Source organism: Nelusetta ayraudi, unplaced genomic scaffold (assembly GCF_046127955.1).
Source record: "Nelusetta ayraudi isolate G7.1 ecotype Tasmania unplaced genomic scaffold, CSIRO-AGI_Nayr_v1 ptg000060l, whole genome shotgun sequence".
In the NCBI taxonomy this organism is placed as follows: domain Eukaryota; kingdom Metazoa; phylum Chordata; class Actinopteri; order Tetraodontiformes; family Monacanthidae; genus Nelusetta; species Nelusetta ayraudi.
Window position 1 is genome coordinate 2,661,231 of NW_027466110.1, and position 24,860 is coordinate 2,686,090.

The 24,860-nt window shown below is 49.2% G+C and overlaps 1 protein-coding gene across 5 annotated transcripts in view; it reads left to right on the forward strand.

Moving 5' to 3' along the window:
• fmnl2a (formin-like 2a) overlaps window positions 1–24,860 on the forward strand; it is a 49,676-nt gene that overhangs the window by 16,981 nt on the left and 7,835 nt on the right. For all 5 annotated transcript variants that reach the window (XM_076039721.1, XM_076039720.1, XM_076039723.1 and 2 more), the window contains exons 3-19: window positions 2,732–2,812; window positions 7,001–7,077; window positions 10,771–10,854; window positions 11,994–12,149; window positions 15,747–15,855; window positions 16,063–16,139; window positions 18,273–18,366; window positions 20,205–20,279; window positions 20,653–20,763; window positions 20,851–21,000; window positions 21,764–21,865; window positions 21,970–22,300; window positions 22,416–22,616; window positions 23,653–23,777; window positions 23,856–24,058; window positions 24,421–24,655; window positions 24,744–24,812. In XM_076039721.1, coding sequence (XP_075895836.1) covers window positions 2,732–2,812; window positions 7,001–7,077; window positions 10,771–10,854; window positions 11,994–12,149; window positions 15,747–15,855; window positions 16,063–16,139; window positions 18,273–18,366; window positions 20,205–20,279; window positions 20,653–20,763; window positions 20,851–21,000; window positions 21,764–21,865; window positions 21,970–22,300; window positions 22,416–22,616; window positions 23,653–23,777; window positions 23,856–24,058; window positions 24,421–24,655; window positions 24,744–24,812 — 2,280 coding nt within the window. The remainder of the gene's footprint in view (window positions 1–2,731; window positions 2,813–7,000; window positions 7,078–10,770; window positions 10,855–11,993; window positions 12,150–15,746; window positions 15,856–16,062; window positions 16,140–18,272; window positions 18,367–20,204; window positions 20,280–20,652; window positions 20,764–20,850; window positions 21,001–21,763; window positions 21,866–21,969; window positions 22,301–22,415; window positions 22,617–23,652; window positions 23,778–23,855; window positions 24,059–24,420; window positions 24,656–24,743; window positions 24,813–24,860) is intronic.

Sequence of the window (24,860 nt, forward strand, 5' to 3'; positions counted from 1 at the left end):
GCTGCACAGCGCTGCTTTAATATGTGAGCTAACTAGATCTTCGCATGACTGGCCGCAGAACATAGTGAACGATGTTATCAGAGCTGCTCGCTACAAAGCCGGCCCTTGTCTCTCACTCCCCTCCCGGGCTCGGGTTTAACCCGAAACATCTTCGGCAAACAGCACATCGCACAGTACAGTGGATCCTGCTGCCTTTATCATCCACATGTGTGCTAAACAGTCGCTCGCCTGATGAAGGTTCAGCTCAACTCTCTAGCCCGAGCTGTTTCGCGGGAGCTCTCCTTTCCCGACAGCGCCGGCGTCTCCTTCCTGTTGTGGCGGGACAGTGATGAATGCTGCTAATATCGCGGCAGGGCCCGCATACCTGCTCTGCAGACACGAGGCTGCGAGTGATGCTCACAGTCACTCGACGCACCGCAGCAGCCTCGACTACGGACAGCTTCATTTGAGCGAAAACCAGCAGGAGCTTTTTTGTCCCTCCTTGACTCCTTTGTTTTCCCTGCGAGCCTGGTCCCCTGATGCTGCAGCCCTGGTGTTGTTATTTATTTATTTTTTTACCATGACTACAGAGAATCCCTCTAAGTAGCCATGGCAGCATTGATGGGGAGAGAAACGTTGCAGGTACTGGTACAGCCCCTTCTTTGAAAATACAAGACCTGCAAATGCCACCGAGGGATGAAATATTAAACACTGCGCTAGCCAGGAGTGACGGGCAACTGCACAGTGAACAAAATGATGGTAAACAAGCACATTTTGCCCTTTATTATGATGGTATCATGAAGTAATAAGTCTGCAAAAATCCCAATAAAATCCCAATCAATAAAATCACATGATACTCTACAAAATCTGCGCAACCCATCAAGATATAGAAAAAAAAATTGTCGCCCAATAAACGAAAAAGTTCCAATTCTGCACCAATAAATAATATTTCACATGAGCGACAGCCTCCTTTGCGTGTTCTGCTGTATGCTGAGAATTTGAGGTAACAAAGAAAATGCCTTAAAAAGTGGAAATGTTTCTCGCTCTCCCCTAATCTCCACACACACCACAGCGCACGGCAGTAAACAGAACCAGTGTTGACGCTGCGGTGGGTCTGAATATTGTTTCTCATTCAACACACTGATCCAAATACGCCTCTAATCTGTTATTTATATTTAGAGGGCTGTAGTCGGGGATTTGACCTGAAACCTGTTCCTGGCTCTTTGGAATGTACACGCGCACACACACACACACACACACACACACACACACACACACACACACACACACACACACACACATGCAGGCAGGCACGCACGCACATATTTGGCCACAATCCTCCTGGCAGGTTTCGCTTTATAGCTCGTTAAAGCAAATCACAATCATTAGCAGCAAAGGCGGCTCCTGCCGCCTGAATAACCTTCCAGATTTATGGTTCCCGCTTTGTGCTTTTTTTTTTTTTTTTTTTTTACCCTGAGTGTCACACACAGACAACCCCAGGGCTGACTTTTCTAAATTTGAAACTGCTGCTGATCTCCAGTGAGTCAGATCCACCAACCTCCTGCTGCTGCTGCTGCTGCTGCTGCTGCGGCGGTGGCTGATTTACATCAAAAGGCATCGCTGTTTGCATTTTCTCTCCCCGCGACTCGAACTAGAGCGTAATCTCGTTTCCCATCAAGTTAGGGATGACTCATGACTGCGATTTACTTTTAAGCCTGCTCCCTCTGATGGCTTAGTCTTAACGGCAGATTTCTATACAATAGAGCAGTGTTCACTGTTCAGACTTGCGACCTTGATGCCTTATGATTGAGCATAATGCCACTTAAATGTACGCACAACGTGGAGAGCAAAGTTTAATACTTGGGCGAGGGGATTCAGTGAGGACCCCTTAATGAGTGATAAGATGATGACAATTTAGAGCAGATTATTTGGCGGTGAAATTAAATGGATAACTTCAGCACGAAACTGTCTGACGCTGCTGCTTTGAAGACGGCTCACACGCGTTGCTGTCGTGTCTGCGATGCCACGCGCTGCACCTACTAGAGTTATGTGGAGTGGAGTCGTGAGCCAAAGAATTATTTTTTTCCTTCTTCTTCTTCTTCTTCTTCTTCTTCTTCTTCTTCTTCTTCTTCTCTCTTAGCAGATTTTAGAGCTGCATGGCTGTAGCTTAAGTGGAAGAACAGGTTCGGTGAGGTCGCAGCCAGGAGGAACTCACTGTTTTTGCCTTCTGAGACCTTTGGAATATTAAAACCACCAAGTCTCTCCTCAGATGTTCTGTAAACGTCTCTTTTTAAATGTCTTATGCTGCTAATAATTCACCTGAGCAGTGGGACGCTGTTGTGTGTCTAGTCAAATCTAGTCAGCGAACTCACCAGAAGTGAGAAGCAACTTCTAAAAAGTGAGGCAAGCGAGAGCCCGATACCATTTGTGATGTCACAAAGGGCTCAATGCTGCTCCCAGCTTGGTCTCTATTCCACCCTTGAAGGCCACCCCCCGAATGCCTTATTTTTTTGCCCCTTTCAAACATGTGTAAGGTACAACCAGGCATCAGTCTAAGCAGGAAGTGAACTCCCTGCAGACGGCTACATTTGCTGTTTGCTGAAGAGATGTAGGTGATAATATAAGTGCTGCTAATCTGTTGCACATTGGCAAAATAAAACCCATCTTGTTTCTACAGCAGCTTTATGAATGTTTTTCCATGTTGTCGTAAATTCTCTTTTTTTCTTCTTCCAATTCTTTTTTTTTTGCACAGGAGCGATTCCAGGTGAAAAACCCGCCGCACACGTACCTCCAAAAGCTGCGGAGCTATCTGGACCCCGCTGTCACGAGAAAGGTGAGCGTCCCCGGCCCGCCGACCTCCTGACCTCCCGTCCCGTCAGCTGTCAGCTCTTCCACCGGCTGCATCAGCACCCCCATCCCCTCCGACCCTCTATCTCTTGTTCAGGATTTCCTTTCGGCCGAGGGAAATATCGCTGGCCGGGTTGACGGCATGGGAAACTCGGTTACGAAACAGCCAAGGAGACCGTTGTTTACGTGGAAGCGCTGGCGTTGGGGACCTTCCACTGGCGAGGCCGTGCCCTGCTCCGACCTTCCTGTGGGGAAGAGCAGTGGAAATAAAAGCAGCGCTCGTTGTGTAAAGCCAGAGGGAGGAGGGGGCGCGGCGCTCGGAATCGAACTCTTGAGAGCTCTGCGGGAGACTCGGCGACTTCTCCGCGTCTCCCATGCGTGCTGAACCGCACCGGCTGTGACTTCCCTCAGCTGGAAGCGGGGATGAGACGACAGACAGCCAACCCTCTCCGCGCCTCGCCAGGGCTGCGTGGGGGGAGCGCCGGAGTCTTTGTGATAAACAAATTAACCGCCGCGCGCTGCCAGAATAGCAACAAATTGATGCATAATTCAGTTTGTGTTACTCGGGGAAAGTTTGAGCGTGCTGGCGCGTCGGCTGCAGCAGCATCAGAAATCGCTTCATTAACGTCTCGGATGGTGCAGAAAAAAAGGGTTCACGCGCACTGCATCGTGCATGCACTAAAAGAAATACATTCGTGAGATGCTGTTGTTGAAATGAGACCTGCTTCTGTATGGTATTATACACTGCTCCTATTAGCTTAAACCAACCATTTTATTTGGACAAGAACCGTCTCCCATGCTCATATTGACACACTTCCCGTTTCCAACACTGTAGCTGCGTTCCCATTACAGTGTTTCACAAAACAAAAGCGATACCTCTACAATTTCGACAAAGTACAATTGTGATTTCCATTGAACGGTGTGAAGCGCATAAACTGTAATTGGCGTTTGCTTACGTTTGCTTACGTTTGTTTGCTGTCAAGCATGGTTGTTCTATTTTTCTCTTTAATGGCTTGTAAAAACTATTTTGTCTCCCCCTCCGTCGTAACATAGCCATTTTCACTTGAAGTGAACTGGTCACTTGACCCCGTACGTCACGTCCGCCGACGTGTAAATGCAAAAGAAGTGTTTCCATGACACTCTTGTGATAAACCTATATATATCGATGCATCTGATAAACCGCCTCATGAGAGGCTCTTTGAGATGTTTTTTGAAGTTTAGGGGGTTTCCTTTACCAGTTTTTTATTGTGAAATTTAGCCTTTGTGCAATGGAAGCGCAGCTTGTGTCCAAACTGCAGACGTGCGCTGGCAACGCCGCTCCTAGTGAACCGTTGCTGCTTCAGAACAAACCATGTGACTTCAGGGAGTCTTGGCTAAACGCGCAGATGAATGGGATGGAGCTCACTTCACAGGAACCTAGCGCCGGTGTTGGCCGCACAGGTACACCTACAGTACAGCGTAGGACTCTGTGTTTAAACCAGCCTTCATCTCTGCTCACTACACAGACTGGAATCGGGTGTAAACAGCCTGGTTCTGATCAAAGGAAACTTAGTCGGAACTTTTTCATCTCTGACGGTCAGCAGGAGTCAAGCGACTAAGTGCAAACTTGTGGGTCGAGTGTCTGGGTGCAATCACTCAGCACCTTCCTACCCCCAGCGACTCTCTTCCTCCGTCCTCTCTTATGCTGATGGCGTGACTCATTGTTGGGTCTGTCTCAAGCCTGTTTAGAGTGTTTTTGTTCTTTTTGTGTTTATTTTTCATTTCGGTTCGGTTGTTTAGTCTTCTGCACCCGGGGCTCGTGGGATCTGAGAGGAATCCCAACTGCCTCTGCCTCTTTTTGTTTGACCGTCCTGATCAGAATCTCAGAAGTGAAAGAAAATACGAGAAATCACAAACTGCGTGAGAGGCGGAGAGGAAGGGAAAGAGGAAGGCTGCGCAACGAACAAGACGGGGCAGGGAAACATGAGCGAGGGAGACAAAAAGAGGCACAGGAGAGAGAGAGAGAGAGAGAAAGAGAGAGAGAGAGAGAAAGAGAGGGGAAAGGAAAAAAGTTATGGGCTTCTTTCCACATTCCGGCTCCATCCCCCTTTTTCCTTCAAACTCCAAAACAATTGCCACTTTGTGCCGCCGTGAGGGAGCTTGGAGGTCGTTGCCTCTGCTCCGCTTTCCATAGGCCGGCTGCGATACATTCCTCCGGGCTGCTCCCAGCCAATGGGCAGCCAAGGAGAGGAAAGAGCTCCCGGTCCAACCCGGGTCCCCAAGAATGCATCAGCCATTGATTTGTTTCCAGGATGACCCCCCAAAAATACTCTCCTTTTTCCCCTTCCAGGGCCGTCGCCTCGCTTTTATGTTCTCCCTTTTCACTGCGCCCTCCTCGTCTCCTCCTCCTCCTCGTCTCCTCCTCCTCTTCATCCCTCCCTCCCTCGTGTTGTCGCCACCCCTCCCTCCCTCCCTCCCTACCTCCCTCCCTACCTCCCTCACTCCCTACTAGCGGCTCCTCTCGCCTCCTGCTCCCTCTCTGTTACAGCTGGTAGCACTTAACGTGCGGAGCGTCGGCTGCTTTGGGTGGGAGAAAGCGGCGGCAGCAGAAGGGTGGGAGCCTGAAATATGCTCCGTTTCCCAGACAGATGTGGGAAAAGGTGCTCCTCCCTAATAAACAAAGCACTGTTCCCCATCTCGCCTTGTGCCAAGCACACACTGGCCTGATGCTGAGGACGGAGAGGCCGCCTCTCTCTGGGGAGGACGCCTCTCTGGACGTTAATAACAGGTTAACGCAGGGCAAGGCCCTCCAACCCCGAGTGAACTCTTCTCTTCTCTTCTCTTCTCTTCTCTTCTCTTCTCTTCTCTTCTCTTCTCTTCTCTTCCTTGTGTTTTGTCTGCCTGCTCTCTTAAATCAAGATAATCCAGTTATGGGTTTAGTAACCAGACGAAAACAAAAGACCCTTTTGCTTTAATTAGACCAGAAGCAAGGAATTACGTTGACCTTTTGTTTTAACAATATGTATAATGGAGTTGAGGTTAAAAAATAGATTTTTAATATGGAACGATTACACAGCTCTGTCATAAAACATGTTTAATGGTTTTATTCTGAGGCTTTGCGTTACTGTTGTACTACTTCAGAAAACCCTCACTGAAGTTCATAAGGTTCCTTTTTCATTTTAAGATGATAAAATATTTCTCATCACAGCACTGTACAGAAAGAAAGTCACATTGACAGTGAACAGTTTGTTTGAACCATGGCCACGGCAGCTCCACAATTTCCATTTTTCATCACCTTTTGTTGGGAACGTACTTACAGTACAAAAAAAAAAAAAAAAAAAATCAATTAAAGAATAAATGAAATAACACGTCTTTTGTTTGTGGCCCTTTGAAGGCCCTGAGAAAGTGAAACCTTTTCTGCCTCCTCTCACTCAACGGTTTGTCTCTTCAGGGATTTCCTCCTCCTCCTCCTCCTCCTCCCCCTCCTCCCGTTAATCACCGCCGCTCATTCAGCTCTGTTCTGTTGCTGAGGTTGCGTAACGGCCCTGTTGGGCCTTTTGTGTTTATTTGCAGATCACCTCCCGTCTGATTTTGTGCAAAAACAAAAAAACTAAATTGAAGCGGAAAGCCTGGCGCGTCCTATTTTCTCTGCGCTCTTATTTGCCATTCACTCTGCGGCAGCAGCAGCTCATGTCTTCATGTTTTCAGCTCAAACGCTGAAAGCTGTAGCCAAAGTAACAGCACCAAGAATGTGTGTGTGTCTCTTTGTGTGTGTGTGTGTACCTATGTGTTTGCGTAGCAGTCCCTTTAGAGGTAACCAATTAGATTGCTTGATTTTATCACGGTGCTGCCAGGAGGAATTACCGCTGTGTAAAGAAACAATGTGAGCAAACAAGATAATGGGAACTCTTCTAATGAGTCGGGAGTTCTCTCCCTCCCAGCTCCCTGAATGAATGGGGTTACTGGTACCTGACACTCTCGTTGGCACGAGCCAGTTCAAATCTTCTTTCATACCGATGCGTTTGCAGTTTGCGGCTGCGTCTGCGTCTGGTTCTTGATTTTCTTTTTTTCCGGCCTCTCAGGAAAAAGTTTGTTCCAGTCAAAGCTGCCATGTGATGACCTGCAATCTCCGAGCGAGTCTCGAGGAATATTAACACCCCTCGCCTTCTTTCCTTTCCTTTTTTTTTTGTTGCAGAAATTCAGACGGAGAGTTCAAGAATCCACCCAAGTCTTGCGAGAGCTGGAGATTTCCCTGCGAACCAATCACATCGGGTGAGTCAGCAGTGCGGTGTTGAATGTCCGGGGCCCTGCTATGTATTAGATTCAGGGCATTCCAGACACCCGGAGACGTTGACACTAACCACCACCCCCCCTCCCCCATTCATCCGTGGGCTGCTCCTGCCTGATATTACACAGAAAGAAAGAAAGAAAGAAAGAAAGAAAAAAAGCTACACGACGACGGAGAAACGATGAATCGATTGATTGTTTGAGGCGCCTGACACATGAGCAGCCGCCTGGAAGAGCAATTTTTCACGCTGCTGTTAAATGCGAACCACTCTTTTCAGTTTATTTCCTGCTCTAAAGGCGTTTGTCCTGCTGCGGGAGGGGAAAAAGAAAGACGGTGATGATTTGGGAACGGATCTAGAAAAGCCTAAAAGCCGCCTGCGTGTGTGATTCCAGTTACTTTGTCATAACAAGACTCAACCTGCTGCATCTGATATTGATTGAGTGTCACACAAACTCCGGGAGGAGATCGATATCTCGGACACCCCCCCACATCCCACCCGCTGCCTGATCTTTCCTTTAAATCATGTGACCTGTCCCTGTGGCGAGAGATGCTGAGTCAAAACACTGCGGCGTCTGTTGTTCTGCGTCACTGATAAAGCCCACTTTCGTTTCTTTTTTTTTAAAGAAAATACATCATGATGACTGCACAAAGCCATGCATTCATTACCAGTCCAGTCTTGCAGAGTCTCTTTTGTACTAAAGAGAAAAAAAAAAACAATTCTCGTAATAAAAAACGGTGGGAACAACAGGCCCAGGAAGTCGAGCCCCTCCCACATCAGCTGATTGTCAGCTCGGCCGAGCCAATCACCTTTTCCTGCAAGATGCGTCACGCTCGCAAGGTGCTGCACAGCAACCTTCAGACCTCTCCAGTGGCGCTGGTGCCGTGCTAGTTTTCCACCAGGGTGGGTCTCTGCCTGGCGCTTTCAGTGTGCGGAGGGAGGATGTCGATCACACCGTCAGATACGCACACACTCACACAAGTTTACAAATCCAGCATTCTGCTGATTCTCAGGAGAGGGAGGCCGTCAGAGCTTGATGTCCGTCTCTAGCTTGATGACGGCAGCAGAGAGTCTCTACATCGCGGTTTCTTAAAAGTCTCTACAACAGACAATAACATAATATAAAGTCTTATGTCTGTCCATGAACTTCCCAGAAACAAGAGAAGTCTGTTCTTTTTTTCAGCAAATCAGCCTTTTGTCCCATTTGTGACCTCACAAAGGGCACTAATTGCTCACCTCCCAGAAGTCAGTGAGAACGCCTCCGTCAGGTTCTTGCGGCCACTTTGTTTTTATCCCCTTCCAAACATGTGGAAGGTCCAACAAAGCATCAGGAATGTAAAATGTTGAGTTTTTGTTGTGAGTGGCTGTAAACAGAGCGCTAAATATGCTGTTTTCTGAGTTTTTTTGTCTTTTTTTTCCTGGGGATGATTAATCATGTTGGACTGTAGGATACAGCATGCTATCCCGGGGCGCCGCTCTTCATCCCAAAAATAATCTCCTGCCACACAGAAGATGTGGGACGGATTGGATCAGGCCAGCCGACCGGCCGGCCGCCACTATGCACAAGGATTAACTCTTTTTAGAGCCCTTATGGCAGCAAATTAGATTACATAAATAATCTGCCTAATCGAGATTAGGCTGGCGAGGGAGTGGGATGTCACCTGCTCAGATGGTGAATGAGCGTTGCTGCTGCTGCTGCTGCTGCTGCTTCCCCAGGAACAGGGGTGGGCAAACTTTTTGACTGGTGGGCCACAATGAGTTCTAAAATGTGACAGAGAGGGCCGGAGCAGGAGCAGATGGATGGAGTGTTTCGGTGACCCACCGTAAAAAAAAACAACAGATCTTTAGATATATAGAAAACATGTGTTTTAATGTGAATTTAAAATGAACCGAAGCATCTTTGAAGCCCCACATTGTTTAACTCTTTATTGAAATGACTCTTAAAACACTGAAAAAATGGATGAAATACAGTTATTTTTATTCCTACCATAATTTCTTCAAGCTCGGAGGGGCTGGATTAAAAAGCCTAACGGGCCGCATATGGCCCCTGGGCCGTAGTTTGCCCATGCCTGCTCTGGAGGAAGGGAGGGAAACGTCAGGATGAGCACAACAGGCAGATTGTCCCTCCGTCTGAGTCTGACCACCCTCCTCCTCCCCTCCCCATCCCCCCGCCACCACCCCACCGCACCCCACCCCACCTCCTCCTGCCTGCCGGCCGGCTGGCCAGCCTGCCTGCTCCTCACATGTCCCTGGGCGGTCAGCAACATGTGGTGAATGGGAGGATTGTTAGCCAGTGTCCTGCGGTAATCATTGCCATGTGGCCTGACGAGGCCACTCCCCCTCCATCGACCCCTCTTTAAGATACGACGGGCCCCAGCAACCAGCAGCCAGCAGCCGCCTGCTGATCCACTGCATGTTAGTCCCACCGGCTACCGTGGCGTCCACACAGCTCAGCAGTTTATTGCCGCCCACCCATGTGGTTTTTTCTTTTGTTTATGCCCCCTGCAGATTTGTCCGAGTCCAGTCCCTCTCGTCCAAGCACAACTCAGGAGGGGTAGGGGTGGGGGTTGGTGGCGGCTTTTGACGCAATCAAGTCGAGGCGCTTTGCGATTCCGCTCACGGCGTCTCGACACTTGCGAGGTGGCAAAACAAATTAGCTGAAGCTTTTGCAGTGAAGAGCTTGTCTGTGTGTGGTGGGTTTTTTCTCTTTTTTTGGGTGGTGGTGGTGTGGGGTGGGGTTGAGGAGGGTGGGGGGGGGGGTTTAAGATGGAAAATAAAATGAAAAGCAGGCAGAGGGCTGGATGGGTTGGTGGCCCACTTGAGTGTGTGTGCGAGGAAGGGGCTTTTGATCAGTCTGAGAGCTGAGTGGTAATTAAAGGTGTGTGTGTGTGTGGGTGCGTGCGCGTATGTGTGTGTGTTCTCCTCTTTCTAATCCTGTATGAACCAACCCTTGATAATCCACCTTCATGTAAGGTTTAGGGTTAGGCTGTACAGAAGAATGGAGAGTGAATGGAAATCAATTCAAAGCCCATCACAAAGATAGCTTTACAAACGCGTGTGTGGAAAACAAGCAGACGCGTCGGTAATAAGATTCCGTATCCGTGCGCGTGTTTTGTTTTCGCCACCGCCGAGCTGAGGAGCTTTGAAGTCTTGCGATTCCTCTGTGCAAAAAACTGCGGGAGAGACAAGAGTCTGGAGATCTGAAAGCGAATGCACGCTGAGGTCAGGTGTAGCCGGAGCCCGAGCACAAAGTGTCTGGAGGAGGATGTCGGGTATCAGATGTGCAAATCAAAGCCGCTGCGCCGGCGAACGGTTTTCCCAGATTTTCACTGTCATGCAAGTATTTTTAGCGGTCGTCTCGGCATGCGGCCGCTTCACAAGACTTGTAGATTTGTAATAAAAATGAAGAACAGGCGGCGGGTGGGGAGGGTGGAGGAGGTTGTCATAAAAAAAAATTAATGTGGCATTCTTTGTATTTCCACTCGGGGTTCAGTTTCCCCGTTGAAACTCCCAAGAAAAACTTTCTTAACGTGCAGCCCCGATGGGAAACCAGGAGCTGCTGGTTTCAACTTGGAAATAGGAAAAAATCCACTCGAAGGAATTCTTGGAGCTCGACCCATCAAGGTTCTTTTGAGGGCGAGTTCTGTCTAGTGAATCTGCCTCTTTCATTTCCCCACAGGTGGGTGAGGGAGTTCCTGAATGAAGACAACAAAGGGCTGGACGTGCTGGTGGAGTACCTCTCTTTTGCACAGTACGCCGTCACGTAAGTCACTACCACCACCGCCGCCGCTAGCACTCCCACCCTCAACACCTCCCTCCTTGCTTTATTAGCGCTGCAGCAGCAGGGTCAGAGTGCAGCCGCTCTGCAGACTGATGCATCTCCAGACGGCAGCAGCAGCAGCACTACTGAGTCACCACCGAGGCCCACTGCTGACTCACTGGCACCGCGTATGGCACCAAACCACCGGGTGTCTATTCATAGATCCACCGTGTGATTACCAGTCCGTCTCAAGGCCCCGGGAGCCACACTTCAACACGTGTTATTATGGTCTGTCCGCAGTACGGTTCGTTGGCTGCGATATAATGTGCTTGCCATGGCGGTATTAAAAAAAAAAAAGAAAAAAAAAGAAAGAAAAAAAATCCTGGAAACAAGCGTCGTAAAAATAAGGAATAAAACTTGAAATAGCTGCTCTCAGGTACGCTCTCCGACGAGCGGCTCTTTCCGAGCTTCCTGCCAAGCGCAACAAACCAGGAGACGGTTTGCTTACTGCCTGTTTTATGACTCAACCCCCCCCCCCAAAAAAATGCCAGAATATTTTTTTTCTGTTTTTTACAGCACCGGGCACATTTTCACCTCCTGACAGCACTCATTAATATCATGGCTGCAGCCAGTATATGAGCTGCAGCAGCCTGCGGTGCTCGGTTTAATGCCCAGGGCTTTTTGTTTGAGCAGGAAGCTCGATAAGCACATTTAATCAAGTCGAGTCGACCTTTCTGCGGATTTATTGCATCGTTAAAAAAAAAAAAAAAAAAAGGTTATCAAACACATGAGCGTTACCACTTTATAGATCCCGACCGTTTGTAGCGTCTGCCGGTGTTCCGCAGGGCTCTGTGTCGAGCCTGCTGCGCTTCAGCACCTAATGCTGCTTCTTCTTGGACAAATTATCCATGTAGCGCAATTAAATCAAACATGCATTTCCATACGACAAATACACAAAATCTACCACCAGCCTTCCTCCTTCTCTGATTGGCCTCAAAAATCATTTCGTTCCTTGGGGGATTTTGGAAGAAACCTGCTTTAAAGCAGGATCATTCTGACGTCACCGAATTTTTGTGCATCTCCAATATTTTCGGAACAGTTTTTTTTTCTCTTTCTTATCCATCTATCCATCTATCTATCAGGTTTGATGGAGACTCTGTGGAGAACAACCCGGAAGCTGGGTTGGATAAGTCTAAACCCTGGAGCCGCTCCATAGAGGACCTCCACGGCGGCAACGCCCTGCAGTCTCCAATCACCGGCAACGGCATCACGCGTGTCGGACGACATTCCACGTTACGGTACGGCGGACACACAAACTGACGGCCGGAAAACCGAACCAGAAACCTTTTCTCCTCCTGTGTTTGTGTTTGTGTGGTCTGTGACTTTTGGCGGCTGACCTTTTGTGTTCCGTTTTTTTTTTTTTTTTTTTTCTTTTTAACCCCCTCCGTGTTAAGCTGCAGCATTGTGACCAAGTTGTGATTATTTTCCAGCCGCACAGTTCACGCAGCATCTCATGATGCAGCCGTCTGATGCGGTCATGTGGCCTGTAAGATTTTAAATGGCTTAAATGGCCCAAAAAAATTTAATCTGGGCTATTTGGGTTGACAATCCTGGCCATTTTTCCAAAACACAACAGACGACTATTCAACAGACGATGCCTCTGACCGTCCGCATTCTTCTTCTTCTACTCTTTCTGTTGTTTTTTTGGGGGGGGTTTTCTGAAACATTAAAGAGACCCGGCCGGCTCCAAATGTTGCGTGCAGAGAATTTTTTGCTCCGCCTTTAACTCGTAAGACCATGCAAATGTACGCCGGGAAGCGCCGCAAATCCTATTCAATGGCGCCTTATTCCGCTTAATCCTCGTCATTCCATTGATGTTTCCTGACGGCTTTCTTCCTGCCCTTCCATTTTTCCTGCCAAGCGCTTCACGTGTGAAGTAAGTCGGCGCAGCACAGAAAGAGTGTTTCGACATTTTGGGCTTGGATAAAGATTTTAAATCACAATGTGTGTGTTGATTGTACATCTGTTTTCCAGATAGGCTTTTTTTTCCCCCCCCACTACCAGATGATGTGATAAATGAGTCCAAGTGTTTTGACTGAGTCTAACTGTCTGGTCTGTTCTGTCCCGGTTGCTCCTCCATAGTCATCTGCTCCTTTGTCTGCCCGTCTTGGACAGCAGGCAGGTTCACTTTGCTGGTTGACACTGAGCTTTCTTCCTGCAAGGCTTCACCCTACATCATCCCTGGACACACACACGCGCGCGCGCGCACATCCAGATCCCTCCCCTCTGTCACCGTACCACCCTGCTAGCACTGCCCAGTTTATTTGTCCCGCTGTCTGTGTCTGGGAAGTGAATTATTTGTACTGCCAGCCTCCCCTCCTGCGCTTCAGGCTGAAATCTTCTTCTCCCTCTTCTTCTTCTTCTTCTCTTCCTCCTCGGTGTGAAAGGCTTTCTCTGCACTCATTGTTCTCCCCTCTGAGCCCGTGCGCCACTTGTGTGGCTCCTTAAATGCAAAAAAAACCCCTAGCCTAGTTTCTGGCTCTGCACAGGCTGTAAAAGCCAAAGACTACTAGACCATGACCGCTGAGGACAGATTGGAAAGCCTGCAAAAGTCTGCCTCATTTTGATGCTGTATCTCCTGAACGGCTCCTAACTCTTAGGCCAGGCATGGGCAAACTATGGCCTGGGGGCCAAATGCGGCCCGTTAAGCTTTTTAATCCGGCCCGCCAAAGTCGATGAAATTATATTAATAACAATTAAGTAATAAAAAACTGTATTTAATCAATTTTATTCACTATTTTAAGAGTAATTTCAATAAAGAGCTAAATACAATTGGCCTTTCCATGATATATTTTTTTCTCCTATGAGGTGGGTCACCAAAACACTCCAACCCAACTGCTACTGCTCCGGCCACTCTGTCAAATCTTAGAACCCAGACTGACAGAAGCGTGGCAGCCAGTCTGCCGCAAACAACCCCTCCGACCACCAACCACCCACTCCCATTCGTACGTGTCTTGCCCAAGGACACAACGACAGACTGGGATGGAATGGGATTTGAACCGCCAACCATTCGGTCGTTGGACGACCCGCTGCAGTCGCGTTGTGTTTACCCTGCTTCTGTAGCTGTGCGTTAGCGTCGTATCAACAAATGAATTGTGGTGGTTGTATGTGCGGCAAAATTCAAACGCTTGTTGTGTCTTCCACACACTGCCTCCGCCAAGGACGCCGAGCGCGCTGGGCTGTCCGCAGTGCCCCCAAGTGAGACGGTACGTGAGCCACACGTTATTTAGAGAGACGTAGCAGCAGTGTTGGATCTGTGTCTGCTAGCTGCCAGTAGCATCAGAGTGTCACATTCTCACAGTGGGAAAGATGGATTTGTGTGTGTGTGTGTGTGTGTGTGTGTGTGTGTGTGTGTGTGTGTGTGTGTGTGTGTGTGTGTGTGTGTGTGTGTGTGTGTGTGTGTGTGTGTGTGTGTGTGTGTCATTTTTGTGATCTGTTGAGTGGTTCTTGTTGCTCCAGATAAAAAAAGAAAAATGTGAAATGTGAAAAGATGTATGTTTTTGTCTTCTCTGTTGAGTTCCGTTGGATATCGGATACAAAATGAAAAAACGGATGAATCCAGACAAGTCGACGCAGGTCCTGCACCTTTTCCTGTGAAGAAACACTGTTGGCCGCTTTTGTTCGCCACACCTGAGTGCTGATAAGTCAGTGAGACGGCAGAGGGGCTTTCTCTATGTGGCGTAACATTGCAGCAACTTTGTCATTGCTTGTGTTGCTGATGAGTCAGCGTCCTTATTCATAACGTTTTGCCTCTTCCCATTAAAAAGAAAAAGCACTTCTCATACACTTCCACTCCTAAAACGGTGGAGTTGCGTTGCAGTGACTCAAAGCGGAGTCACGCCCTCGCACACAAGCGAGTCTATCTGTAGCCCGAGGCCACGCTCTCCTCCAGAAACCATCCCGCTAATTAAACCGCTTCTCCCCGACTGACACCAAGTATCATTCTGGAATATCGCTGTTATCTCTGCTTCTCTCCCTTCTCTCTCCCCCCCCCCCCCCCCCCCTTCTTCTTCTCCTTCTTCTTCTTCTTCTTCTCGATTGTAAGAGCTGCACCGGGGGGAAAGAAGAAAAAAAGGCCCTTGTTTTTTCTGTCCACATGGAGCTGCGCCGTCACCGCGCTGCATGCAAATGACTGGGCTCCCATTGTGCTGGCCTGCGAGTGAGATCTTTGTTAAGCACATCAAGTTGAAACAATTGAGCGAGGGCGTCACGCGGCCCCCGCCGGCCGGGGCCGTACATTATCTGCTCCCTTTGTGTGTATTAATGTCAGGTGGCGCAGCTGTTTGACAGCCTCCCCGCATGGAGGACCTGGTAAGGGGCTGAGGACTCTGCAATAGGGCTGGGCGGATCCGTCTTAATCTGGATAGTATTGACGCCAGGAGGAGTGTTGGTATCGGATTGATACTTGTGTGATGATATCGACGATCTTGTCACCGTTTTTCTTCGAAGCGTTTGGCAAATGACTCCAACTTCCTCACAGCTTCTCTCCGAGCGTGTCCGAGCAAAGAGTGTCGCAAATCCAACCTCCAGGTCGCCAGTGACCAATTATCTTTTTTTGTTTTGTTGCTGCGTTGTTGACATTGTTAGGTTTTTATTTTCTCACATTGTTGTTGTCGTTGTTTTGCCCCAAAATTGTGTGCTTTACCAACACAAACTAAAGACAAAATCACAAAAATTCTTCAATTATCGTAATATTTCAGATACAAAGTATCGGCATCGACTATACTAGCCCTCTATTTACTCGGTTTCAGCTCCCTCCCACCCGCTCACCTCTTCGTCCACTCAGCCCTCGATCGTCCCCGTCACATCTTTTCTTTTTCTCTCGTCTCTTTCAGCTGCAACACGCTGCCGAGCAGGAGAACCCTGAAGAACTCCCGGCTGGTCTGCAAGAAAGACGACGTCCACGTCTGCATCATGTGCCTGCGTGCCATCATGAACTACCAGGTCGGGGAACCGCCCGCACGTTCCTCAATCTAATCGGGCCGGCGTCCCCCCCCCCCGGGAGTCGAGCGCACTTATCTCACTGGCGCCAAATTCAATTAGCTGCAGCTCGAGATGTTTCGTTTATTATGCTTAGGGAGGAGTGCACCTCTGTTTATTCTCTGAAAATGAGTTAATTGTTTGTTTCTCTCTCTCTTTGTGTCCTTGCAGTACGGCTTCAACATGGTCATGTCACACCCGCACGCTGTGAACGAAATTGCACTAAGTCTCAACAATAAAAATCCAAGGTGAGCTTTTTTTCAGTCTGAAACGTTGAGAAAGAAATAGAGTGTTGACCTGCTGCATTTGTGTCTACTATCCATCTGCTAAAGAACCCATAGAACTTGTCAGATATTGGGCAAATACTTATCTTTAAACGGGTTATATTGATTTGTTGCTACTGGTTGAGCCAGGAAGACTCCTATTCGTTGCAGGAGTGACGTTTTACCACATGTGACCACAATGTGGCGCTAGTCAGTACGCGCTGAAGTAAATTCTGGGCTGTGCCGTGATGAGCTAATTTCTTAAGCGGTAGCTCGGATTGTATTGGCTTGCTGGTTGTTCTTCTTCAGTGGTTTTCCAGGGCAGTTGGCAGCAGTTTCTCTCTGGTTGCGTCTCAGCTATGGAAGGAAACTGATTGGTCATGGAGTCCAACACAGGCGTGACAGATTGAGAACTAGATTTGATTTCAGAGTCGCTCACTTAATAATGGAAGATCATCTCAGGCGGGAAGCCTTTTCTGGCCTGGTAAAGTTCTCAATCAAACGGTCTGCATCGCAGGAATCTGAGATGATGTGATTGGACATGTGTATTACTCTCTTCCAGTGCAGAACCAATCTGTTGGATGCATAAAGCATAAAGGTGCAGAAGATCTAGTGCTTCTTGTGGCAAGGAGAAGTTTTATGTTTAAAAAGAAGAATGAACAACAAAGAGCCACATCCCCAGAAAGGAGCATTCAGGAAGCTCTTCTGGCCTCGGCGCACCTGCAGAATGAAAAGGCCACCGCTGGCGTCCTCCACTGCACTGGCAGCTGCTTTGTTAAACAGCCAGTAGGAACCACTTCTGTGTGTGTGTGTGTGTGTGTGTGTGGGTGTGTGTGTGTGTGTGTGTGGGCAGGCAGGCAGGCTTTTTCACTTGGTGCCCTGTGGTGCGGGCACTTTCTCCAAAGTGAATGTGAAACCACTTCGCATCACCTGTCACATATCGTCTCATCCAGACGGAGACACGCGGCAGGAGGGAAGTGGAGAAGCGGGGTCATGTGGCGCTACTGCCGCTGCCGCCGCCTGCACACATACACACACACACACACACACACACACACACACACACACACCCGCTTACATAACAATATCCCCGGCCTCTATCGGTGCATTAATCAGAATTTGCTGGTCAGAGCTGCTGCAGGTCAGAAAGGGGAAGGCGGATGCTGATGCTTTTGCAAGGATTGTTACTTGATAGCAGCAGGTGATGGCGGACTATGTCATATTTTGGTGTCAAGGCATTTTAATTGCGTGTCCACAGGTAGATGTTGCACTGGCATCGTGCCAGTGTGACTGACTGACTTACTGACTGACTGACTCAAAAACAAGATTTAAAAGTTTTTGTTTCTGATTCTTTTTTGTTCGAGATGTGCCAAAACTTGTCAGCAGAATGAAAAAAAAAAACCCAACTTTTTTTATGTCTACAAAAAGTACCAAACACAACACTTGACAATCTAATGGGTGCGATGAACTTCCACAGCATAAGACGAAGAGGCTGTTTGAAAAAAAAAAAGCGTGAGGTGCGGCTTTTAGTTCCTGTTGATATACAGAGGGGAGTCCTGTGTTATCTCAAGCTCGGGGGTTTTACCGAAGATCCTGCCGAGCTGAAATTCCAACTGCAGGCGGTGTTTCTGGTGACGTAGCCGGCCGGGAACGCCAAACATTCGACTTCAGAGGTCTTGGGGGTGGGGGGGGGGACTGCACCACCACCACCCTAATCATAACAATCACAGCCAAACGTCTGTCTCTCGATGTGGCTGTATCATTAACTGAAGGGTGGAAAAAAAACTTAACCCCTCAAAAACTTGTGATTCCCACCACAAAGGGGCTAAAGTCAAGAACGAGGGTGAATCTGGATTATCTGGGCTATGATATTTTTTGTATGATACCTGCCTTATATCCAGCACATAGCATCTGAAGTTTTCCCACGAGTCACTCCAATGAAATGATCTCACCTTGCAAAGAAGTGGTCATTATGAAAAAAGCCATTGTAATAACACTGTAATAGGTCCATCGCACACACACACACAGACTCTGCCAGTCCCTCTGTTGCTATAAGTGCAGGTTTCTGCTGTTGTTTTTCCCTGTTTTTATTTTCTCCCCCCGCCCCTGGTTTTGCAGGACAAAAGCGCTGGTCTTGGAGCTGCTGGCGGCGGTGTGTCTGGTCAGAGGAGGCCACGAAATCATCCTCTCTGCCTTCGACAACTTCAAGGAGGTACGGTGGGGAGTGGTGGGTGGGTGTGTATGTGTCGGGGCCGGGAGGGGGCTGCACTCAGGCAGAGTAGTCGGGGTAGATGTTTCATTACCGTCTCGGACTCGTCAAAGTGCGACCGGGTCCCGGAGGAATGCTCCGGATTCCTGGCGGTCCCTGCAGGCTGGGATAGCATCAGCAGACTGCAGACTGAGGGCGCTGGCTGGCTGGCTGGCTGGCTGGGAGTGAGGGAGGGACGGAGGGAGGGGTCTCGCACAAGAGCCGTTGCACGTGTGTGTCAACAGGATTTTGGCCGGAGCTCGCGGGGAGATGTCAGATAGCCCCGGCTGACCCCAGACGGCCTTGTGTGTGTGTGTGTGTGTGTGTGTGTGTACGCACGTGTGTGTGTGTGAGTGCCGATGAGGTATTCTGGCGGGAGGCGTCTGTTCCGCAACACACATCCGGAAGTGGGCCGACTTGCGCTTACTGCAATATTTACACCCCCGGAATGAAATATTGAGCGATGCTCTCAGTGGCATTAGTGGGAGAATGAGGCTTAGTGAGGATGTAGCGCGGCTAATGAGATGAGCGTCGGTGTCATGATAGTGCAGCTGGGAGCGTTCGAGGACAATTTTCTTTTTTTTCCGCCACCCCCCCACCACCATCTCGACCCTTGTGTTGTAATTAAAAAGGCGAGACGCAGCAGCAGCAGCAGCAGCAGCAGCGTCAGGAGATCTAGTTCACCAGGAGACTTTGATATTCCGTGTTTGATAGAGGGAGCTGAGGGCTGAAATTCTGTGAGATTAGTCTGTATTTTCTTTTTTTTTGATACACACATACATATATGCACGCACGCACGCACACACACCCACACACACACGCCCAGCCTCACTTCCTCCTCAATTCTTCATCATGCTCCATCTCATTCGTTGCCCTCTGAGTGAACCGTCGGAGCGCTCCCTCTCTCTCTCTCTCTCTCTCCCTCTCTCTGTCTCCCTCGATTTTCCCCTCTCCGTTCTCTCGCCACCTCCCAAATCCTGGTCCAAGTGCAGAGGGAGAAACGAGGCCACCGCACAAACCAGACCGGCGCTTCCTCATCCCGGCCAGCTCGTTAGAAATCGAGAGTCTGGCGATGAGACGTCTGTGGTTTCTGCTCGATTTCTTTTCTTTTTTTTTTAAGCCTGCCGGTCGTCACAAGTGTTTCCAGTCGTTATGATGATAAAGGTTGCGCTCCATTCAGGTCTGGCGGAGTCCGGATACGACTCCCGTGCATCTGGAACGCGTGGGGATCCATCCGCCGGTTACACAAACACCTCTGATGGAACGTTTCCCCAAATATGCAGGATTTTTTTTCACGCCGCCGTCTGGGAAAGACACGCACGGGAAATACTTGTACACCTTCGAGTAACGTCGAAGTGAGACAGTCTGTCTCTGGTTGTGCTTGGCGGTTGTTCTTCTTTTCATGTGGTCGAATGTGTTCTCATTAGCACTAACAAGGCCAGCATTTGCTTCCGACATTTCTTTTTTGCTTCTCTAACTTTTTGGAAAGGTATCTGGGCAGTCTTGTCTTGTTTTTCTCACAACTAAAAGAAACTGATTGGCTGTGAAATATTAAGATTCAGGCAGAGTGAGAAGGCTTTGGCAGTCCTGAAATCTTGACGTGGCTGCGTCGCAAAGTAAAATCGCAATTTCCCGAAGAAGTAGAAGTCGGTCGGGGCGGTCGGCCAACTCCGTTGGCCTCTCCTTGTCAAAGGACGTCCGCGGAGACGAACCATGTGCAGCGCCGCCGCCGGTGTTTGCGCAGCACTTAGCGCTGAGGAACAGACTCCGGGAAATTTAGTGTGTCATGGTTTGTTTTGCAGGTGTGTATGGAGATGCAGCGGTTTGAGAAGCTAATGGAGTATTTCAAGAATGAGGACAACAACATCGACTTCATGGTACGCACACGCGCACACACGCACACACGCACACACACACACACACACACACACACACACACACACACACACACACACACACACACACTTGCCTAATGGTTTATTGATTGTCCTGCAATCCCCTTGAAACCTCTTCATCATCCGGCCAACTGCAGATGGCGTCCACGCTGGGTTTTTTTTTTTCAGTCTGCTGTTTCCTCTTCATCCCTCCCAAAACTTTTCCCTTGGTGTAGTTGCAAAACCATGCCATAGTGAATTTTGCAAGAAGAACGCGTAATTAGATTTTTGGGATGAAAAGATAATACAAAAACAAACACAATTGTCTCATCTCACCTAGTTGAATCTCATGCTTTGGTGTGTTTGTGTGCACCAGGTGGCCTGCATGCAGTTCATCAACATCGTGGTGCACTCGGTGGAGGACATGAACTTCAGAGTCCACCTGCAGTACGACTTCACCAAGCTGTGCCTGGACGACTACCTAGACGTGAGAGCGGAGATGCCGAACTGACAGGAATCTTCTCCCTCCGGCTCCCTCGGCTCGTTCTCATCTTTCTTTCCTTCTGCCCGCCAGAAACTGAAGCACACGGAGAGCGACAAGCTGCAGGTGCAGATCCAGGCCTACCTGGACAACGTCTTCGACGTGGGGACCCTTCTGGAGGACGCCGAGACCAAAAACGCCGCCCTGGAGCGGGTGGAGGAGCTGGAGGAGAACATGTCGCATGTAAGAGTTAAAGAAAGAAAAACTGCCTCCGTGTCTTCCTGTTCCTGTGATTGAGCGACTCATCTCCAGTAACTACTTCTATTACTACATTTAACTTTTTACTGCTTTTTTTTAAACTGGAACTCTGGATTTTTTTTTTTTTAAATTAGCCACCATGGTCAGTGTGACGCAGTTACGACTCACACATTCCCAAGTGTGTGACTACACTGGGAAAATTTGTCAGAGAGTTCTTTTTATTGTTTTTTTCCCCTCCAGGCTCTTCTGCTCCAAATTCATTCTTTTTTTGGGAAGCGTTTTTGCAGGAACGTCCTCGTCATGTGGCTCAGGGAGCCTGATTCACACCAGATATTTATACCGACTCTGCTGTCTTTGTTAAAGCTCCCCTGTTAGAGCCATTTTCCCAAGAAGATGTTTCAGGGCCCTCTGTGACATCGCAAAGGACATAAGCTGCATTGGCATTACAGTTTTTCGCAAAATAAAAGCGATATTTCTAAACTTTCCACAAAGTACAATTGCGATTTGCAGGAATTCTCATAATTCTCGCGGCACATAATTTAAGATTTTACGACTTTACGTTTGCTTTTGTTTGTTTTTTATTTGCTGTCAAGAATGATGATTATATATTTCTCTTTGATGACTTGTGAAAAATATTCTGTCTCCTCCGTCCAATCATAACGTGCCATTTTCGCTTGAAGTGAACTGGTCGTGCAAAGGCTAAAAAAAAAAAAGAACTCTCTGTCTGTCTCTGCCCCGGTCTCCATAGATGACAGAGAAGCTGCAGGACATGGAGAACGAGGCCATGTGCAAGATCGTGGAGCTGGAGAAGCAGCTGATGCTGAGAAACAAGGACCTGGAATCCATCAAGGTGAGTGCTCGCATCCGTCTTCCAAAGCCAACGGCGACAGAGAGAGGCGTCACACCGAGAGGCATCCCGTAGCTTTAACCCTCCACCCTATCCCCACTCTGCAGGAGGTCTACAAGGACGCCAGCTCGCAGGTGCTCTCCCTACGGCAGATGCTGAAGGAGAAGGACGAGGCCATCCAGCGGCAGAGCAACCTGGAGAAGAAGATCCACGAGCTGGAGAAGCAGGGCACCATCAAGATCCACAAGAAGGGCGACGGGGACATCTCCATCCTGCCCTCCTGCCCCCCCGGGGCGGTGCTGCCCCCGGGTGCCACCGTGGTGGTCGGAGGAAACGGCACCGCCGTCGGGCCCAACCACGTTGGAGTCGTCAGCGGCGGCGTGCCAGGCCAACCCCCACCTCCTCCACCACCTCCTCCTCTGCCTGTCAACGGCTCAAGTAGGTTCAGCTGGAGCACAGTCACTGTACAATCTTGTTGATGATGATGGTGAGGATGGTGATGGTGAGGATGATGATGATGATGATGACGACGTCACTTCTGTCTCCTCCTCAGTGACAAACGGCTCGGCGTCGCCCGTCCCTGTAGCTGCTCCTCCTCCTCCTCCTCCTCCTCCACCCCCTCCGCCACCTCCCCCTCCCCCTCTCCTGGGTTTCTCAGAGCACTCAGGTCCGATGCCTCCGCCACCGCCTCCTGCCGCCCCCCCGCTGCCCGGCTGCGGGACGCCCACCGTCATCATGAACTCCGGCCTGGCAGGTAAGATGACGATCCACCTGCAGTCTGGAGCTGGATGTCCAGTCTGGCGGTGGCAATGATGGAGCAAATGGGCGGAGCTTCTCGCAGATCTTCCGCAGTTTATAGATGTCAATGGGGGTTTGTTGTGAAAACTGCAGCACTGTTAAAGATACATGTAATACTTTTCATTATTGTGAGCCTGCAGTTTACTGTCGCCCCCTTCTGGCGTCCAGGGTAATTACATAAACAACAGCCAGAGAAGAGACTCCAGCTTTGGAAACCTACTAAATACAAGAAGTTTCTGAGCCAACCTGATATTTGCTCTGGGCTTTGGGAATCTAGATGATTATTGAACTCTGCCAGAGCGCACGTTGATGGCCGAGTCGTGCACGTCTTCTCTTTCTCACTAACGCTCGCCTGTCGCCTCATGATTGTTTTTTCTTCAAATTGTTTCTCTCTGCTGCCAACCAGAGGGACCCATCAAACTCTTTTGTAGGTTCTGCTTGGCTTCTTCTTCTGTTCTCCTGGCACTCCTCCCTCCCTCTGTCACGTGTTTTTGAAAGTGGTATTTTGTTTTTGACGCCGCTTCCTTTTCCTTCGCTTTTCCTTTGCTTTTTCTGTGTGTTTGTGGTGTGGAACATTTTGCACTATTCACTATTCACAAACACTGGAAAGAAAACAAAGAAAAGTACCATCTTTCAAAGCCCTGCATGTTTCTCCTTCACACCTCGTTCTAGTGTTGTTGGCCTGCGAGTGTCTGTGCGCCTGGTTGTGTCGGGCTCAGTGTAATTGTGTTAGTTGCATGCCGAGGCATCTAGACCTGCTGCGGCACGCAGGCGTTGCTAAGTGTCTGGAGGCTCGTCAGCACTTTTTCTTTCAAGGAAGAATGTTGTTTAAAAAAAAAAAAAAAGAAGTGATAAACCAGTAGCAGGATTGAATGTTCATCTGTGTATTCCACCAATCCCAGACCTCCGTCCACCTGTTGACCCGATGTGTCTGTGTGTGCGCGCCTATATCAAGTGGCCAAACCGCCCTAATTCTTCTTTGTCCCACGTAGCTGTTAAAATCAAGAAGCCAATCAAGACAAAGTTCCGGATGCCCGTCTTCAACTGGGTGGCGCTCAAGCCCAACCAGATCAACGGCACCGTCTTCAACGAGATCGACGACGAGAGGATCCTCGAGGTGAGCGTCTCCTCGGGCAACAGCACCTCGCGGCGTTGCGGCCTGTTTTCATAACGCGGCGGCTGCTCTTCCCTCAAGGACCTGAACGTGGACGAGTTTGAGGAGATGTTCAAGACGAAAGCTCAGGGGCCGTCCATCGACCTCGCGGTCAACAAGCAGAAGGTCAGCCAGAAGGGCCCCGCCAAGGTGACGCTGCTGGACTCCAACAGGGCAAAGAACTTGGCCATCACGCTGAGGAAAGTGGGCAAGGCGCCCGAGGAGATCTGCAAGGCCATTCAGATGTAAGTTACATAACAAATGAACGCTGCTCTGCTCTCTGAAAATCCAGCAGGAGACATTTTCAAATCTTCTTTGAATCGCTGCAAAATCCATATTGTCCTTAAAACCCTCAAGCAGTAAGTGACCTTGCCAAGGTTTCAGCCAAATTGGACTAAATTTCATCTAAAAAGATAAAGAAGACGTCAGGGTGTTTGTACCTTCTGACATGTTGCTGTGTCGTTAGCAGCAGCAAGAGTTCCTCCTCCGAGAGACTGAACTGGCAGTGAAAATCTTCTTGTTTCACTTGAATGTTTCTCGTTCGGTAAGTCAAGCACACGTTCCGAATGTCACAGCCTGACGTCCCCGTGGACTCGTCTCTTCTCAGCTTCGACCTGCGGACCCTCCCCGTGGACTTCGTGGAGTGCCTGATGCGCTTCCAGCCCACCGAGACGGAGGTGAAGGTGCTGCGGCAGTTCGAGAAGGAGCGCAAGCCGCTGGACAGCCTGACGGACGAGGACCGCTTCATGATGCAGTTCAGCAAGATCGAGCGGCTCATGCAGAAGATGACCATCATGGCCTTCATCGGAAACTTCACCGAGAGCATCCAGATGCTCACGCCGGTGAGCGCCGTCGCCTGCACATTGTTGCCGTCTTCCAGTTTAGACCAGACTGTTGCCTCAACCGTCGCCGTCTTCTGTTCCTCCGCAGCAACTGCACGCTGTCATCGCGGCGTCTGTGTCCATCAAGTCGTCACAGAAGCTGAAGAAAATCCTCGAGGTATCTCTATCACACCTGGGCTATTGACCATAATGATAATAATGACGC